The sequence below is a fragment of the Mytilus californianus genome, unplaced genomic scaffold (genome assembly GCF_021869535.1).
Source record: "Mytilus californianus isolate M0D057914Y unplaced genomic scaffold, xbMytCali1.0.p SCAF_4, whole genome shotgun sequence".
Lineage (NCBI taxonomy): Eukaryota > Metazoa > Mollusca > Bivalvia > Mytilida > Mytilidae > Mytilus > Mytilus californianus.
The window spans coordinates 82,760,226-82,780,467 of record NW_026262690.1 but is presented as its reverse complement, the minus strand read 5'-3'; the positions used below and the strand labels follow the sequence as shown (position 1 = coordinate 82,780,467).

The following is a 20,242-nucleotide window of genomic DNA, read 5'->3' as shown; positions in this document are numbered from 1 at the left end:
TATGATTGTTCTCAATCGAAATAAAATACAGATTATTTGTCCACGATTCTCTAAGGGAAGCGTGGAGACAGGTTATGTATTATTATCAAATTGGATTTTTCTAAAAATGTCTTAAAACAATGATCGTAAGCTGTGCTATTAATTTTTGCTAGGTTTTAAAACCTTGCTTAAAAAATTTCGCCATGTATTAAACGTTGTTATCCTTAATCTTTAATATGATATAATCTTAATACACAAACGAATTTGTTTCATATTTTCCCGGTAATCTAAACTCCGTCAGCATTTCGAAAGTTGCAGAGCGCATGCCAAACAAAAACTGCAGAACAGGTTCTGTATTATTATCAAATTGGATTTTTCTTAAAATGCCTTAAACGATGATCGTAAGCTGTGCTATTAATTTTTGCTAAGTTTTAAAACTTTGCTTAAAACATTTCGCCGTGTATTAAACGGTGTTATCCTTTGATATGATATAATCAATGACTTATATAAATAGTTGTCAGTTATTGTGGATTACGATTAATCCAACTAATTTGTATTTGGCTTATGACTGTCCATTTGGTATACTCCACCTCTCTTTTATCAGCTTATTTCAAAATCTATAAATTTTATCTGTCTCCTAAATGAGGTAAGCATCTGTTATTTTCTCTTATTCCTTCGAGTACAATTTCATAGATTTTTTTCAAAAATTGATAAAAAATCCAAATAGATAATTGTAAACGATTTCTTGTTTTGATGACAAATAAACATTAGAATGCACTTCCGTTAGAATGCACTTCTGTAAATGATTTGATGACATACTCTCGGTGGGAAAGAAATAGATTTACGTCAAGTAAATTAATTAGTTTAAATGTTCGATTGGTATTGATGAAAGTTTGATCATATAATAATATGATAATATAAATGGATAAAAGACGGAAGATTGAAAAAACTAAATAAGAAAGGTAAATCAATATTTTTCAAGGTTTTATTTTTTCAAAAGATATATATATCCAAACAAGTTCAGAATGGCGAATCTAGAATTTCTAAATGAGGCACCTTAGAAGGTGGCTCTAGTCAAAACCAGTTAAATGTACCACAAACTCAAATTATCGACCAAAGAAGGGAAGCGCCTCGAACCATCCCTTGGACCCGTCTTTTTATACAATTGCTTTTTGCCAAATACGGAAGAATTTCTTACGAAATAATTTTTTAGCTTTCAATTTTGGAAAGGAATGTACAAATTCTACAATACTTGAAAATTACGCAAACAGACACTCTTTATTATATCGGGCAAATATCCATTACATATCAGTGTGTAGAAACTGCACCACCTTGATCATTTCAATCTTTTCAAAAGTATCTATTGATATTTCATAAATGTAACATGTGTCGCACAATCAGAGACATTTTTACAAAGTGATCGTGACAGATATCTATTCCAAATCTATTTGTCGGCTTACTGACACTTTCGTTTCAGTAAGCGTATGCATGGATTTGGCAGACCATTAAAAAGACAAATCAATTGAAAAATGATTGTAACATGTGTAAATAATCAATTTTTGTGCAATGTAACATACATTTTCTAACGCTTGATGCATGAATACTTTTGATATGAAACTTTATGACAACAAATAAATAAATAAAATCGAACAATATATCATAGAAAAACATAATCATAAGCAACAGGAACCCATTAAAAATTTGGTGATGACTTCCGGTGCACATACAGGTTGAAAAGTACATGCTACATAAACGTCTTTTGAATTCTTTCACTTTCTTGAACATTTCCTATGTCACAATGCTTATGTTTTTACGTCACAGGAAGAACCGATCATAAATCAGGTCATGAAGACGTATACGAAAAATAAAGTAGAGCCTGTGTCATCTGTGTGACAGAGATAATCCAGTTTTGTCAGCAAAATCGTGTTGACGTTGGCGTTCGTAATAATTTCCTCAGACTCAAATAAAACGTTATCATTAAGAATCCTTAGTTATCACACGGAAATAATTATCGATTGTAAAAAACCTGTTTTATGTGCCTCGTATGTTTAATATTACTTGATCAATTTCTTTTTTCAAGTTATGAAAATTTTTAAATACTGTCCAACAACTTGACAGCGCACACTTGATATTTAAATTTTTAACCGGATTTCCGAAGGAAAAATCGGTTATTGATTTGGGGATGTACGGATGGCGGGCGGGCGGCTGACAAACAGTGTCCGTTCATTAACATGAAAACGCTTCGACGAAATCTTTTCAAATTTAGATATGTTGTTTCCTGTGACTAAATGAAGGTCAAGTAATAATTTTCACGATATTAGCTTTTCTCGTTGTTGAGTTGTAGACCTTTCAGTAGCGAAAAGTGATACTTATTATATGATTTGTTTTTATTTTGAGTTTTTTCCCTTTGAACAGAAATGGTGTAATTAAGTATATGGATAGATAGTCTATCAATGATTGTATCTGTTCAATTGATTTTAGTCAGGAGTTGTCAAAACTTTCTTTATAACTATTATTTTAAGTCATGTGTGTTTTGAAGGTAGATGTCACAGTTGTTATGTGGTATTCTATTTTTGTTGTGTGCGTTAATGTTTAATTTTTACTTGATCCTGTTTGGGGGTCCAGATTTGCAAATATCATTTTCATTAAATAATAATCTATTTTTATTTAAGGATATATTTCATTACATTACATTGTGTAGATAAAGTTGTTGACATTGATAGATAAGTTATAATTGGAGTGACAAATTTATTTGAAAATTTTGTGTTTCCTTAGTGTTGTTGATGATAAGCTCTGTAGGATTGTATAAATATAGTTTAAAATGTACTGTTCATTATTAGACATTTTGAAGATAATTACAGATAAGTTTTATAGATTTAAAAAAAAACATTGTATTAATGATAAATGATATTTTGGAACATTTTTTTTCTTTTCTTTGGTAAATTGTTTGAAGAATTTTGTGGTAGGTTTGTTTATTATTCTGTATAAACTAATTTTCTGAATGCTATATATATATATATATATATTTTATGAAGCGAACTCCTTTAAAAACTAAGCTTATATTGTCTATTAATAAACATGTATTTAGATTTTTGATTTTGGGCCCAGTTTTCAAGTTGGTCCAAATCGGGGCCCAAAATTAAACTGTGTTTGATTTCAACATAAATTGAATATATAAAGGGTTCTTTGAAATGCTGAATCTAAACCTGTATTTAAATTTTGGATTTTTGGGCCCAGTTTTCAAGTTGGTCCAAATCAGGGTCCAAAATTGAACTGTGTTTGATTTCAACATAAAATGAATTTATGGGGTTCTTTGAAATGCTGAATCTAACCATGTATTTAGAGACTTTGGATTTTGGGCTCCTTTATCAAATTGAGGTTCAAAGGGTCCTAAATTAAACTTTTGTTTGATTTCAACAAAAATTGAACTCTTGGGGTTCTTTGATATGCTGATTCTAACCATGTAATTAGATTTTGGATATTGGACCATAATAAGTAAATGTCCAATTTCAAATTTTTCAGTTCTTCGACCACATTCATTTTGTGTCACAAACCTATGCTGTGTCAAATATTCGATCACAATCCAAATTCAGAGCTGTTTAAGCTTAAATGTTGTGTCCATACTTGTCTCAACTGTTCAGGGCTCGACCTCTGCGGTCGTATCAAGCTTGCGCCTAGCGGAACATTTTATTTTTACTTGATCCTGTTTGGGGGTCCAGATTTGCAAATATCATTTTCATGCAGGAAAATCCGGTTTGTTGTCACTTTGACAGCCACTTGTTTTCAATTCTTTCAGGTATTTAGAAGTAGATTTCAAATCCTTGTGGTCTATGTTTCAGATTTATCGCAACTTTTTCTTTTACAGATTCTGATTTATGTCATGACCTTTTCATAGTCATTTGTCTATTGTTGAAAACCGTTTTTGTTGTTTTTGTCTTATTGACATCTACTTAAAATTTCCTTTTGTTCATTTTTATTTTCACTTGTCATCTTAAAGGCATCTGTTTCTCTTTATATCTTGTTATCTAATGTTGTGTTCAACTGTTACGGCACAAAATATATAAACATTATTTTGTTTGACTTAAAAGCTGTATTTTTTCAGCATAATTATCTGTTGGGTTAAAATTTAATTTTAACATTTACATATATTAGACTTTAATTAAGGATTTTAGCAAGGTTATATTGATCGCTATCTGCGTACCTACCTACCTGATATTATGCATAATTCAAAACGGTCTTTAACTCCTATAGTTTTGGATGGGAGGGAATGTGAACGTTTCATTTAGTTTTGATACAAAAAGTAAAGTTTTATCTAAAGAGTTGCAAATATATACACACATAGAATTTTGATATCTGCTCGTTTATCATAATATAATTCCTTATACTTGATAAAAATCCTACTTTCGTTTTCCTTCTGTATTTTGGAATTCCTATCGGACATTTAAAAAACCAAGTGGTTTACATTTTCTTAAACTGACAAACACATTGATGCACTCCAATACATGATCTGATGACGTGTTATTATAGTGATAGAGAAGAGGATCAAATTCGACAAACAGATTAATTGAGGCAAGTAAAGCAATGATTTTACAATGTTAAATTGAAACAATATATACAGATTTACACAAAATTATACTGCAAAATTGTACCATGTGTAATGGCTGCTTAAGGATTTTTCTGAAGTGGGGTTGGGCGGATAAAAAAATAAAAAAGGAAGCCGGTGGTAAAACTAAATACTAAAAAGAACCAACCAAATAATCGGTTATAAGTGTGTGTATGTGAAAAGGGGGGGGACCCATGGATCTGTCCCTACATGCAAACAATTAGTCAAATACGAAAGATTTTCATAACTTCTGATTTTGGAACGGATAAGAAAAGGAACACAATACCAGCTTTATGTTTTTAAAGGTACGCATTTTGTTATAACAGATAAACGTTCAATAGGTTTAATATACGTTACAAACCAATTCATTACACATCTGAGTGTAGAAATTCCACTGACGTCATCTTGTTTATCTTTTTAAATTGTCTTTTGTTATAAAAAGAAATTTATATTAAATTGGTTTTGGAACATTTGTCTCACAAATGTATTATTATGATTCTAACAGATGTAAACGCTCCCTTAGATTTTTCTATATACTGATATCGTTATGATAATAGAAAGAGATATCTCAAAATGAAAAACATAATTAAAATGCAAGTTAACCACTTTATGAGTAATGTTAAATATGTCAAAGTAATTTTTAAATGCTTTATGTATGAATATTTAAAGCGACGATACGTGTCCAGTGCAGAAAAATCGGATTCAATGAAAATATCTATTTATAGCCTAGTTGGCTGAGTGGTCCAGGGTGTTGGACACATTTCAGGCAAAGATGCCACAATATCATAAAAACATTCGTTCAAATCCTGCTAATGGAAGGGCAAAAGTCTGTTTACTTAGTGCAAATAAAACAAGAACTTTGTATTCTTTATACTTATCCGGCTCGTTGCCTTTTATAATTTATATAATCAAAGAAATCTCGAATACATTATATTATATTATATCTTTTTTGTTTTAGTCTTTTAATATTCAATAAGAAAACAAAGCCGTAAAGTCGACCTTTTAAAGAATGTTCCTTTCACTAATTTCAGGCTTTTTTTTTAACAGAGATAGAGTTTTATTAAGGACGGTTCTTAGACTGATGGCAAAGGGCGAGGCCAGTAGTAATAATATTTCATAAATTTTGTTAAAAAATTACTATTTGACTAGAAGAAATCCTCTTTTCCCCTTTATTAATTGCCAAAGAAATTTTCCATTAAAAATGAAAGAAAAATATTTTTGGGGATTTGTTAGTTCATAAAATGTTTTAAAAGTATCTAGAATAAAGTGAAATGTCAAATTCGTTACATGAGCTGTATGGAAATATAGAACCTTAAAGGCAATAACTAATTCTTCATTTGCATCACAAAAATACGTAATGGTACCGATACCGAAATATATATTTTATGTAAGAATCGAACTTACCATAGTTCTTTAGCATTGACATGAAAAATGTTTCAATGAAAACATTGATGACTTCTAAAGACTAGATATGTTTGTGCGACACGATTGCTCCTTATCGAAAAAAGTCGACCAACCAGAACGAAAAGCAATTCGATCAGTATGTCGATCATTACTAAACTCTATTGTACCAAAATCATCAACAGGTCTTTTAACATAAACAAGAAAAAAAACCCAGTCCGGACAAGTGCAATATTCCTGTTCGAAGTCTAGGGGAACAATTACGCGAAATTCGGTAAAGGGGAATGAAACACTTTTTATAACCTAAGTCGTCATTACAGAACAAACCGTAAGCATGATGCATACAAGCTTACTATAATCGGATTTCGTTAAAATATATATCACCGTAATTAAAAGACAGAACACGGATACTTAGTTCACACTAACACTTATAGATACACACAATTATAAAACAGAAGAAAAGTAGCATTATATTATCTGTAGAAAATATTAACATTAAACACAAATAAACAAATAATAATAATTAAAAGACACAAAAAATATGTTGTATGTAATTGATTCATTCAATATACAACCCGAACAGCCGGTCACCACATTAGGTAAGAGTAGTAGGGGGTAAGTTCAGTAAATAAATATACGTTGTCAAAGACCGCACTTTTGGTGGAGAGCTTTCTGCTCTTCTGCTTGGTAGATAATGTTTGTAATAAATATCTTTTGATAGATGGGTCAAAACTAGGGGGAAAAAATAAAAAAATGAATGCTGAATGCACTTAATGTTTTTACTACAGGGTGGAAAAGTAATGGGGGTCATTATAGGAATTTAGTGCGAATCTGCGGTGTTTGTAAACAGGGCCATGTGAATGGCACAAAAATGCCCCATGACCCTATGTTTTTACTATTGCAAAAGATGGGGCTACATTTGTTATTCAACAAATGATATATAAAAGCTCCTGATTGCTAAAGGTAAAACAGTTATAACTTTAATTCAAGACATAAGTTTGCATTGAAGTCAATGGTAGATGCCAAGCAACCCCTTTGTAAAAGTATTTGTACTCTAAATCATAATTATGCCGGACGTGGCTGCCTACTTAAACATTTTAAAGAGCTGGGACTCTTTGGTAAGAACAGTATTACGGGTATATTACATTTTAACTATACTCAACTATGAGTAGTTGTGAGCGTAAACTTAACCATACAGAATGCTCTCCTTGACATCTGAGTAGAGGACACTATTTTTTTTTTCAATCAATGAAATTTTAGGGAAATAATGTACCGTATTTGTTTTCTCTCTCACACACCCTTTAATTATTTGTATTAAATCTTTGACATTATTTGATATATCCATAGTAACTGCAAGCTCTAGAATATCGAATCATTTGAATTAGTCAAAATTGGTTTAAAAAAATAATAAAAAATAATGACCGAATTCAATACAAATATCTTGATTTAGGAAAGGATACATTATACCTTATACAACAATCAGTCTGATTATTACAATTCTTTTTTAAAACTGACATTATCAAGATCCTCATTTGCCTTTACTAAACATGGTATGTCTTTCAGTTCCTCATTGAATTCTTTAAAGTTTTTTGGACAGAAGTAATCAATAGTCAAATAAATATTTACTCATTATTACTGATTTTGGGTTTTTGGATAAGTCTTATCGAAATTATAAGTTGTGTCCTGTGAAATGCAACTTTAAAGTATACCAAAAGTCAAACAATAAAATGAACTCATTGGTAAGCAAGTCCTGAATGGTCACAACTCACTTCATTATTCAGTCGTCTAACAAAAAAATTCCGATTGCTATTTTGGATAAATGAATTAATATTAAATTATCTTGGACAAACAGTTTTGATCTTCGACCAACACATCAAGGCTGTAGTAAACTAAACCGAGATCTTGGATAGATATAAGTGAAGTTAATCGTTCAAGGCCTTGAATTAAACACCTGTACTTTCACACTGTATTTGTTGTATTTATATGTATAATTTGAGGAATCGACCTTATGCTAATGCATATAAATACATCTGTATACTGTATATGACAAAATATCTATGCAAAGTCTGTAACTGTTTAAAATTAAGTTAATATAAGAACCCTACAAAACAGACCAAATTCATCTTTTATGTCGTATTTCAATGTTCCAAAATCAATCAACTTCTTTTACATGTACATGTATATGTGCATTTGCATGAGGTCGATTTCTATCTGTCGCAGCTCATTTTATTAACTAATTTGTTTGTTTTCAGAAAATACAGAGCTTACACCGTAAAGATGTCAAGCATATCAAGGTAAGAACATTAACGGTACTTATTTTTCTGCACCAGATGCGCATTTCGACAATTAATGTCTCTTTAGTGATGTTAGAGGTTAGGCTGTCATAAATTCATGGGAGGTGTCCGTTGTTATTCTGCGGTTTACATGTTGTAATGTACTATTATATTATTTATTAATGTATTTCTCTGTCCTGAGTGTTCTTGCGTTTATTTGTACTGTATTACTGTCACGTAGTGTTGTCACTTTAGCAGTATTGTTAACATTGCCATATAAGCGGGAGGTTTGGCTAGCCATAAAACCAGGTTCAACCCACCATTTTTTCTTAAAATGTCCTGTACCAAGTCAGGAATATAGCAGTTGTTATCAAATAGTCCGTTTCTATGTATGTTGGCGTTTTTTTTTTGTTGAAGTTCAGTGTTTCTGTTGTTCCGTTGTTTTCCTCTTATAGTTGATGTGTTTCCCTCGGTTTTAGTTTGTAACCCTGATTTGTTTTCGCTTAATCGATTTATGACTTTTAAACAGCGGTATACTACTGTTGCCTTTATCTAAAATATTCGGAAATCAAAAACCTGATATAAACGTTAAAGAGCTGATAAAGCTAAAAAGGATCAAAAATAAAGCCAAACCCGGACAAGAAATAAGATGACATGAGAGATATTCAAATTGATTTCAAAATTTTTCTAACACCAAATTTTAATTAAAACAATATCAGTATTTTCATGCATATACCGCAGTAATGGCTACTGGGGTAATGCTATACTTGGAACTAACAGTCTACCAACAGAGGTATCGACCCAGTGGTATTTATAACATTAATAGTGCCAATTGTACTTCACCAAATGAGCATTTCGACAATTAATGTATCTTCATTGATGCTCGAGGCCTAGTATGATTTGACAATAAAGTCATTTGACAGATCATTTCAAAACATCACTATAAAAGAATCCTTCTTCTTATCTGTAAAAGTGTTTGAATATAATCAGTTCTTGTATACAAGATGTATTGTGTAATCTAAACTACCAAAGCGAAAATAAAAAAAAAGTCTTTTCTTCTCCCATGTTCTGTATTGAAACATTCTATTAATAGGATAAAGATTGATGCCGTCATGATTGGATCCACCATTATGGAATATCTGTACCACAGCTAACAGCAGATATGTTTTACTTGTTGTAGCCCAATCCTTTCCTATATTCTTCGATTGTACCATAAACGAAAGCGACTAGTCACCGAATTTTAAATTCATGAGCTAGAGCGTGTCACTAGAAGATCAGCAACTACTTACTGTACAGAGTACTGTTCCCCGGATTTTGGTGAGGTTTTAGGTGGTCAATCTTAGTTTTCTGTGGACGGCAGTTTGTATTTTCGTTGCTTTTACTTTTGCTAAATTAAGACTCCCATGGTCCTTAGTTTAAAAAAAAAGAAGAATGAAATTTTCTTATTTTGCACTAAAAGTTACCCCTTTGAGTTTATATCTGGACTTATTATAACACAACAAAATTCATTCAGATTATGGTTGCTTGTGCAAGCAGCTGATTGGACTCGGTCGTGTTTTTTTACCTCTGAATTTACATTTTTCTTCTTCCCTCCTAAAGATGGTTCGGTAACTTCGACAAATTGTATATAGCAACAAATACGTTTAACGGTGAAATGTAATATTAAAGATAGAATAACCTTAGAGTTGTTATTATATACTTGTATTTCATAAGCGAAAGTAAACATTGACAAAGATGTATGTCATATACTATTTTTGAGTGACAATTTACTTTAAGTATAATTATTACTGTAACAATGTAAATAGTGTACAATATATCAAATTGTGCCTAGCAAACATTTTTTTGATTATCAAAGGAATCATTATTTGGACAATGAATGGATACATCAGAGAAATTCTCATTTCGTTTATTGAATATAGATCTATTTAACTTGGATATACGAAAGTATGAAATGTCGAAGAACATATAGACTCAAAAACATTGGATATACGAAGTATGAAATGCCGAAGACCAACACAGACTCAAAATGTTAAAGACATGAAAGACATTTTCAAGACATAAACGTTAATATTGCATATGTATACAACAAATCGTATTTTAATTAATTTGTGATTTATATCAGGTGGTTACTGTTTATGTGCGTAATCATGATTCATCATACGAGTAGCAAATCCAATGAAAATTGCAACAATGACAGAGATAACGATCATGAGGGATCCGACAATGAAGAGAAGTGTGATGGAAGTGGAGATGTTAATAACGGGCATCGGAGATACAGTGAGGATGTCAGGTATATATATTTAAAAAGTTTCATTCTTGTATGGTTCTGGCCTGTTCTCATGAACATATATTTCTCGTATAACACTGCACGGAGTAGGATATGAAAAAGTGATACAAAAATGCGTTAATTTGATTGGTCTATCAAGCATCATGAACAAGTTTAGTCATTGATGACTTCCAAAGGTAAAAACGATGTACATTTTCTTCATGGCAACGAGAGTGTTTACCATAAAAGAAATAGTTTTAAAATCTCGTGAAAATTGGATATCGCTTGATATCAACTCCCGTTATTTTATTTAAATAGTAATAATAAACTCACCCCAGTCTCGTTTATTATCATTTTGAAATTATATAACTCGAGTTGATATCAAGCGATATCCAATTCTAATTCGTTATAAAACTTATAATCATCAGCAATCTTACTATATAGCTTTTATAGAAACTGTTTGAGTAGCAAGTATAACAATGATTATGAAGACCTGATATTGTATTTTTCTTTTCTTTTTGACAATTTCTAAAATCTCCATGTAAGCACTAATTTACATGAATGAATTAATAAATAATCAACGGTCTTTTAGTACCCTTTGCTACTTGCTAAGAAATATAGTTTCACTGCAAACAAAATGATTTAAAAGGAAATTAGGAAATCTGACACCTTTGTCAATTGTGAAAATTACCATTTAAATGGTCTACATGTCTTTGATTATTCAATGTGGCATTTTCTCGATAATGGAAGGAAGTGGACATCTCTATTTTCAATATTCGTTTTTGTTTAACATATTTTAAGATGCCTGTCAGACTATGATGGACTATGTATGGTTCTTTATTTGATAAAACGTCACTGAAACTGTTGTTGATGTTCTTTTGGACTGCGTTTTCCAAAAAAGATTACATCAGAAGAAAATTAGTGTTGTTTCATTTAGCTCGCTTTTTAATTTTGTCGTGTATACCAAGAACATGTTTTAAAATCTTTTTAATCACTTTACTTACGTCATTTGTTATGTGGCACAACAACCCAAAACATGATAAAGCCATAAAAGTCACCGAAGGGACAGCATAGGTCTTCAGTACTAGACAAGTGTGCATTTCATATATCAAGTTGTAAATCGTTGCAATAATATTAAAGTTGTGAATAATTCGCCCTCACCATAAAAAAATCCATAATGGATAGTTGAAATAATGTTGATTAATAAACTCATCATAGATACTAGGATTAAATTTTTTTACCATTTGAAAATGCTGTCTTCTTGTAAGAAAAAAAAGGCCTTTGAAAGTGAATTTCTGCAAAATGATAAAACAAAAGGGTCTTTTATATTAATTGTAATCTTGTAAGTTTACCGAATTCGGTACATAATAACTATTTCGTGTATATGTTATCAACATAACGGTTTTCGTAATCGTCTGGATGTTAAAAATTATCATTATTTCAAAAAAGAAAAACTCGGATTTCTTGGTGTTCAGATATTTCCCTTTGATTATTTTCGTTTTGACACTTTTTACAGAAAAGATACCAAAATGATCTTAAGGTATGGTATCTTTATAACAAATCGCTAGAGAAATTTTACGCTGAACATTAGACTGAAATATTCTAATTAATACAATAAGTTTCAGTTAAGGTTATGAATAACTTAAAAACAGGATCTCTTTATGGTTCTTTTAGGAATAACTTTTTTTTAAATCACATATTTTCCAGGAAAGATGAATGGATGTCGCTTCCAGAAAGTGAGCAACAGTTACAAACTTTGTTTATCAGTGGCAAACGCCACCTTGCAATGAAAATGGCTGCTACTGCAATACAAATGAAGAGATCACCAAATCAAGTGTTTCTATTACTTATTGGTTTAAGCGGATCTGGTAAAAGCTCAACTGTTAATTACCTGTTCGACAAAAATGTTGCGAAAACTGGTGATAGCTTGTCAGTGACCCGCTCAACAACTGAATATGTTTTAAATTTGAAATCAAGTGAATATAAAATTCCTGACCTTAAACTGTCCATAATAGATACACCGGGATTTGGTGATACTGATGGACTCCAGCAGGATGCCAAAAATGTAATGTCTATAAAATACTTTTTGAACTCACATCCATTTATGAGAGAAAACAGTTATCCAAATCTGGTGTTTATTGTACAGAATATCAATGACAATAGAATGGCAGGAGAAAGTTCCAACTTTGCGAAAATGTTAAAAGGATTGAGCAAAGTCGGTGCAATTGACCCTTACAATCCAAATGTTGTAGTTGTTCTTACACATGCTGCATCTATTGCTCGGAATCTCAAACGTTGGAAAGAAAAGGTACAACAGAGGCAGGAAGAAGTTAAAGCAATCGTACGACTTTACTTAGGTGTTCATCCAGAGATTGTGGTGCAAGAAAACCTACCAGAGGACAACGATTTAAAACGTGATGGCGATTGGTATATTTTACCGAATGGTGACAAGCAGCCAAAAATACTCTATCAAGTATGTGCAGGAATTTTAGAACGAGCTGGCGATGATATAGGACATGAAGCCATTGCAGTTGGCTTTAGACCTGGTATTGACAAGAGTGTTAAGAAGGGATACAGCGTACCATCCTCCAAGGTTACATCGGATGATGCACAAGTCATGCATTCACTTTTGCTTGAATCAATAGTTATGGTTCCTACTTCTGAGGTAGGTAGCATGTTAGAGAATTACAAAAAAATGAAAAAAATGAAATTTCTTGATAACGAAATTTTATTTCTTCAGGTAAGATTTCGCGATCTTAATATCTTCAAAATTAGCGATATACAAAACATGTCGATGAACAAATTAATGGCAAAATGTTATCCTGTTAGAATCACAAAGGAGATGCAGAAAGTTTTACAAGAAGTTTTCGGTTTGACTTATGAACAAGTTTCGGGATTAGACTACCATATTGGAAAAGGTTACAATATTTTTGAGGATTCAACAACTTTGATGTCGCCACTAGCGATGGAAGAGTGTAAAGATCAGTATGGATTACCCGCCAATGTACAGTTGAAAGAATGCTCCTCATTCGAAGTCAAATTTGATTTAGTTGAGGATACAAATGAATATATTAGTAAAAGATTAAGAGATTTACACATACAGGTGGATGGGGTTATCAACTTTGAAGCCTTTAACATAAATTTTCGAAGTGGTTACAATAAAGGCAGTTCAAAAATTCAAACAATTTCAGTTGAACAAAGAATTCGGCATGTTGTAATTCAGAAACCATTTCAGATGAATGAAGAATTTATAACTGACGTAAAAGATCTTCCTTCAGATTATAACCTGAAGGATGAAACTAATGTGATCAAGTGGAAGGTTTTCTTTGAAAAATGGGGAATGTATGTCGTGATCGGTGCGTACTTAGGAGGATCTTTAACATGCCATGTTAAAGTAGAAAAAGAACAGTCTGTAGAAGACGTACAAATTGCATTGGCGGCAAAATTTTCCTTTTTTCAGGGATATGCAGGCTATGATTTTTCCAAGGCAAACACACAAAGTACTATTCAGAAAAGTTTATCATCCGTTCATTCAACTTCTTTACAGTGGAATGGTGGAAACAAAGAAACGTACAAGACATCATTAGAAAATATAGATCAAAGAGATTGGAAAGCATGGGTAGAATCATTGGAGTATTCCCCTGTTCCTCTATGGAGTTCACTTGATCTTTATCCTCTGTACCATATCGTTGCTGAAGTTGACAAAGATAAAAGTTTTATCATGCAGAGGGCTATAAATTTAGCTTTGAAAGGGGAATTTACTTATCAGCCCCCAATAGTAGATGATAGAACTACCACTGCTAAATCAAAAAATGCTGGATACTGTTTTCATGAAAATTCTGTTGTAGAACTCAGTAATGGAAATATGAAACGTATGAAAGACCTTAGTGTTGGTGATAAGATTATAACATTAAATAGCAAAGGAATTCTTGTTGAAGACGAAGTTATTGTATGGCTTCATCGATTAGGGACGGGTCAATTTACTTTTCTGAAAATAATCCACGGCCTTGGCGAAATCATATTGACCCCTGATCATATTTTGTTTGTTGGAGAAAACAGAAACCCGCAACAAGCATCCACTCTCAGTCCAGGTAATCAACTTCGATTTTTAACGACCGCGAAAAATCGTAAGACGGTTATTATGACAACTGTATTATCAATACAGACAGTGAATGGAACGGGAGTCTACGCTCCATTGACGTATAATGGCCGCCTTCTCGTTAACAATGTTGATGTCAGTTGTTACAGCACCTTGAACCCGCTACAAATAATGGGACATGACTTAATGTCAACACATGCACTTGCTCATATGGCTTTCCTCCCGTTGAGGATGGCTTTCACATTTGGTTTGGATATCAATAATGATGAATATGATGACGTAACTGGGATTCATGGCTACGCAAGGTGGTTAATGAAGTTATACTGGGCTCAATAGTTTCCCATTAGGTAGGGATAACATGTATACAAGAAATTTGAGTTGGATGATAGATAAAAACTTATCCATTTGGCGTGAATGTGTAGTGTCGTCTTACATGTGATCGAAACAAAACAATATATCGATTCGCAATTATTTTTTTGAGTGTCGTGACGTCAGCCTATTCATTTACCGTGGTTTCTTTTTCTAAAAAAAACGCTTCCTAAATCTGTCTCTGGAATGAAATTCAATTGTTTCATCTGTGTGCTTAATTGCATTAAGTTTGAATTGCCTAATTTACTGATTTCTGTTCACTAATGAAATTAATTTAAAAACTTACCTTTAACTTTTGTAATTTTTATATGCCTACACTGGGAATTTAACACTCCTTGAAATCTGTTATGTGTGACTAACATCAACACATTGACGAAACCTTTCGACTACAAATGGGTTACAATTTAGATGTCTATTTCATATATATCAATGAAAATATGATACAAATCGGAACAACGGACACACTGGGCTTGTACCTTTAAATATACATAATAGACAATCGAATAGTACAAGTTAGTAGCCGCGAGGTTAAGATCAATGAGTTGTAGAGTCAAGTTCGAAGTAGAGATTTGTTGGTTTAGATTCGAATCCTGTTTTCTCTTTGTTGTCCCTTTTTTCTTTATTTTTGCCGTTTTCTTATTTTGTATATTATTGTGGATATTTTTCATGTAATAGCGGGTTCCCGTGTATTCATAAATTATTATTGGCTTTTTCACGTATTTAAAAAAAAATGATAACATTCAATTTGTTCATTTTTGTGTTATAGATATAAAATTGAGAATGGAAACGGGGAATGTGTCAAAGAGACAACAACCCGACCAAAGAGATAAAAACAGCCGAAGGTCACCAATGGGTCTTCAACGCAGCGAGTAAATCCCGAACCTGGAGGCGGGCTTCAGCTGGCCCCTTAAAAAATGTATACTAGTTCATCGAAAATGGACGTCACACTTAACTCCGAAACATATATAAATAAACCAAAATAAAAAAATCCTACAAGACTAACAAAGGCCAGAGGTCCCTGACTTGGGACAGGCGCAAAAATGCGGCGGAGTTAAACATGTTTTGTGAGATCTTAACCCTCCCCCTATACCTCTAGCCAATGTTGAATAAAAAAAAACACACAGCAATACGCACAGTAAAACTCAGTTTTAAAGAAGTCAGAGTCCGATGTTAGATAAGGTAACAGAAGAAACTAAGCAAAATGACAATAATGAACATAAATTAATAAATGACTACTAGCAGTTACTGACATGCCAGCTCCAGACTTCAATTAAACTGATTGTAAGATTATGTCTTCATCATATGAAAAATCAAGCACAATTCCTCCTGTAAGGGGTTTAGTATCATACCATCATAAAATATACGAGAGGAACATAACCCGTATCATGTCAATAACTGGTTTTTAGAATAAATGTGTTTCTGACGTAAAGACCCTATGAATGAATCAATACTAGTTCCAAAAAATGCCATCTTTAATGACTTGACAACAGTATCGTAACTATATCCCTTCTGAATAAGTCTGTTTAAAGGTTTTGTTAGCTTTTGGGGTGAATGACGACATTTTTGTACTTTGAAGAGAATATAACCATAAAAGATTGGATGTGAAATACCTGAACGTATAAGATGCCTGCACGTTGATTTATATTTACGAATGATGTCCTTGTACCGATGATAAAATTTAGTAAAAGTTTGGAAAGTTTGTGATATCGTAAACCCTGGTGTAATAATTATTCAGTAATACAGAGATTTCTTTCGTTAAAACCATATACATTGTTACATACACGAGCAAATCGTACAAGTTTGGATATATAAACACCAGATGGTGCCAATGGAACCTCACCATCTAAATATGAATAATTAACAATAGGAAACTTAAAATCATCTCTTTTATCGTAAATGTTAGTATTAAGCTTCCCGTTAAAGATATAGATTTCAAGATCTAGGAAAAGACAGATTTCATTGTTAGTATTAGCTTTATCTAAAGTCAGTTCACCATTAAACATCTCTTAAGTGTACATATTGAAGTCGTCATAATTGAGAGCAAATATATCATCCAAATATCTAAAAGTGTTATTAAATTTTTGTATCAGATGTTGTATCGATGGGTCTTTGCTGATTTTAGTCATACATTGTAACTCGTAACAATACAGAAATAGGTCCGCAATAAGCGGTGCACAGTAAGTCCCAATTGGAATTCCGATAACTTGACGATATACGAAACCTCCATAGCGAACAAAAATGTTATCTAGTAAAAATTCAAGTGCAGTTATCGTATCAAAGCAAGTCCAATTGACATAATTCTTTTGTTTGTTGTTTCTAAACAATGACCCAAAAAGAGTTAGAACATACATATCCGCACTCCGACTTTTTAAATGCCCATCATGTTTAATTAGGTATGTGATTTTTTTCTTTATGCGATTAGTATGATTTCATCTGTTTTACTACATATCTTTACAAATGTGTATTTGCAAATCCCTATGCGCTTAAATCATGATTTGCCTAGAAAAAGGTTTCTTGCTAGAAATGTGGGTAACATAAATGTTATATATACTTAGAAAATAAGTTCTAATTTTGTAAATTACGGATGTTATTCAGATGCATAATAATTTAATTTGAAAACAGACGTGTTTTGTTATATTTGTATTTCTCTAACCGATTAATTGCGAACTTTGATTAATTAATGCACAGTTGAACATGATAACATGGTTATTTTAACTCACTCACAATACCTTCTAAGCTTTAAGCCTCCGAGCTCATGGTTTCTTTTTCAAGAACAGACGCTTATCCATTGTATCTATAATATTTATTTCATGATGTTTGAAAAAAAAATGAATACATAAACTGGTCCGGATTCGTGATACATTAGAGTGTCAAACATGCGTGATTGTAGAAAGTAAACTCTCTGTTTGTTGTACATAATTATTAGATATGTGTACATAGTTTCACATTTGGAAGTGGTTCTGCCATGCATTGTTGTTCCTTCATTAGCGTGTATCATTTGTCTTTTCAGAATTTAAATCAGTATTGGTGTTATTTTTGAAAGTATATCAACCATCTTCATTTATCAATATCAAAAAGTTCGGATAATCTCATAACGGTAAAAATAGTGAAAATTTAACAAATGACGAAACGTCATTTTCCTTTTTTGGTTTACAAATAATTTAACTAACCATAGTCGTTTCATTTCGAAATGGTTAATGGGTTTTAGTTAAAGTGATATACTGTATTTAAGCCTTTCTGCATATCTAAATATAATACCGATGTCTTAGCATAATTGCTATATTTCATGGTGTTTATAAAATCATCTGTCCAACAGAAACATAAAGTTCCAATTTGAAGATTTGAGATATTGCGGATCGTTGGCTTATTCGTTAACTGTTTATCTAGACGACAGATGACTTTGACATGATTAAGATACTATTCTAGAATGTAGGATTCACTTCAATATGACTTAACATCGAAGGTTAAGTGAAAACATAGTTATCTTGTGCTTGAAAATAGACATTTTATTTAGGTTTATATAACAAAAAAAGTAATGCATATACATATGAAGCCATTTAATGTTTTACAGGTAAATTACAAATAGAGATTATATTTTAAAAATGTCCATTTAAATGTAATTTGCTGGTTTTCAAGGCTGATTGTAGTGAAAATGATTTACGTCGGAGAAAGATACACTATACCGGGACCTCTCTCCCTTCAAAAAAAAAAAATCAACGTAAAGACATTTTACACAACAAACGCAACACATTTAATTGTATAGACTGTGAATCAAGTTCCTCACGAAATATTGAGAGTGATTTCTAGTGCTGTGATAGGGTAAACAGAACCTGCACTAATAGTAGCAACCGAATTGATGCTCACCACAGGTAAATTTTGAAGTAAAGTCAGGACAGGATTTTGGCTCTAAAACTTGATAGGAGCATCCATGGTCACCTGTTACACAAATATTCAATAACGATAAAACAAAACAGGATGGCTTCCATAAAACTTTGTTAAGATCCGACTTAACCATAATACGAAGAACAGTCGGAATTGGATCCAAACAGATTCCATATCTTGAAGATTTCATTCTATATTTGCTGTCAGAGAAGCTGCAAGTAATCACTGTTGTGTTGTCTAGTATTTTGGAGATTCCTGTGATCATTTTTTATATATTATTTTATGTGAAAACTGGATACACATAATTGTCTGTGATATTTATCAAACCAAATGTTATTAAGTTTCAGCTGCAACCCAATAAATGTTATTCAATTATTGTTATTTTTTTCAGAACTGGTAAGATTTTGACTTGGCTAAGTAGAATATAATACAGGCTTTCTGACAACATGGTGGTCTAGGAACAGCAACCATGACTATTTCTAAGTTAATTAATGCAAAATATAGTGTGACACAACCTAAATGAACATCACATTTTTAAACCAAATTTGATGAATTGTTGCATTTTACAGCTATGTATTTTATCTCCCATAGTTATTTAGGAAGATCTTATTCCTTTTTATAATGGTATTGCATATACTTAAACAATCTATGTACCGAATGATAAGTTGAACGTTTTAAGAAAGTGGTAACGAAACATATCAAAGATACCAGGCTTATATTTTGGTAAGCACGACATGCGTTCGTCTACATGGGAATCATCAGTGGTGCTCGAATAAAAACAGTGAGACAGCCATGCAAATACGAAGTGGAAGAGCTTTAAAAATTGTTAAGTTAGTTGATTAATAAAAAAACGATTAAAGTCACAATTTACGAAAAATATTTGATTGTTTTGGCATTCATCGTATATGAGAATACTTACACATAGTTATATTGATGTTTTTTTTTGTTCGGATGAATTTTAAAATATGACTTTAAAAACTCTGCTTATTCAAAAAACGTTACAATGTGAAAACTTACATTTACATATGGATTGTTATTTCTTATGTCGGAAAAATACTTTTCCATGATACTTTTGTACAAAAATACATTAAATCGGACAGCAGCACATCGCATGTATGTTTGTTCAGTTTTAAAAACCAAGTATATCTGCAGGGTGTTAAAAAGATTTAAACCGGTTACATACTTTAAAGTTCTGTAAATTTACTGTTCATCATTTCTTTCAATATAGATTTTCCACTTTCAACATGGTCCATTTAGCGTCACTGTTATAATGTTACATTGTTTATGATCTTCTGCAACTTGTATATTCTAACCATCAACTATGATTCATTCTGAGGTTTTGATATTGAAATAAAAACATAATTTCCGTT

At 31.9% G+C, this 20,242-nt stretch overlaps 1 protein-coding gene across 3 annotated transcripts; it reads left to right on the top strand.

The window, feature by feature from the left end:
* The first annotated feature begins 8,236 nt into the window (after window positions 1-8,236).
* Window positions 8,237-20,242, top strand: LOC127738687 (uncharacterized). Of its 3 annotated transcripts, none has more exons than XM_052250023.1 (4): window positions 8,237-8,277; window positions 10,379-10,546; window positions 12,230-13,187; window positions 19,264-20,242. In XM_052250023.1, the coding sequence occupies exons 1-4, from the start codon at window positions 8,261-8,263 to the stop codon at window positions 19,270-19,272; spliced, it is 1,152 nt and encodes a 383-aa protein (XP_052105983.1). In that variant the 5' UTR covers window positions 8,237-8,260; the 3' UTR covers window positions 19,273-20,242. The 3 variants fall into 3 exon arrangements, with proteins under 3 accessions (XP_052105983.1, XP_052105982.1, XP_052105981.1); XM_052250022.1 differs by having other exon boundaries at window positions 12,230-14,968; XM_052250021.1 differs by lacking the exon at window positions 19,264-20,242 and having other exon boundaries at window positions 12,230-15,275.

What these genes read in the sequence shown, in the direction of transcription:
- LOC127738687 (XM_052250022.1), top strand. An exon ending in AGATACAGTGAGGATGTCAG is followed by an intron (nt 10,547 to 12,229) that starts GTATATATATTT and finishes CATATTTTCCAG; the next exon opens with GAAAGATGAATGGATGTCGC.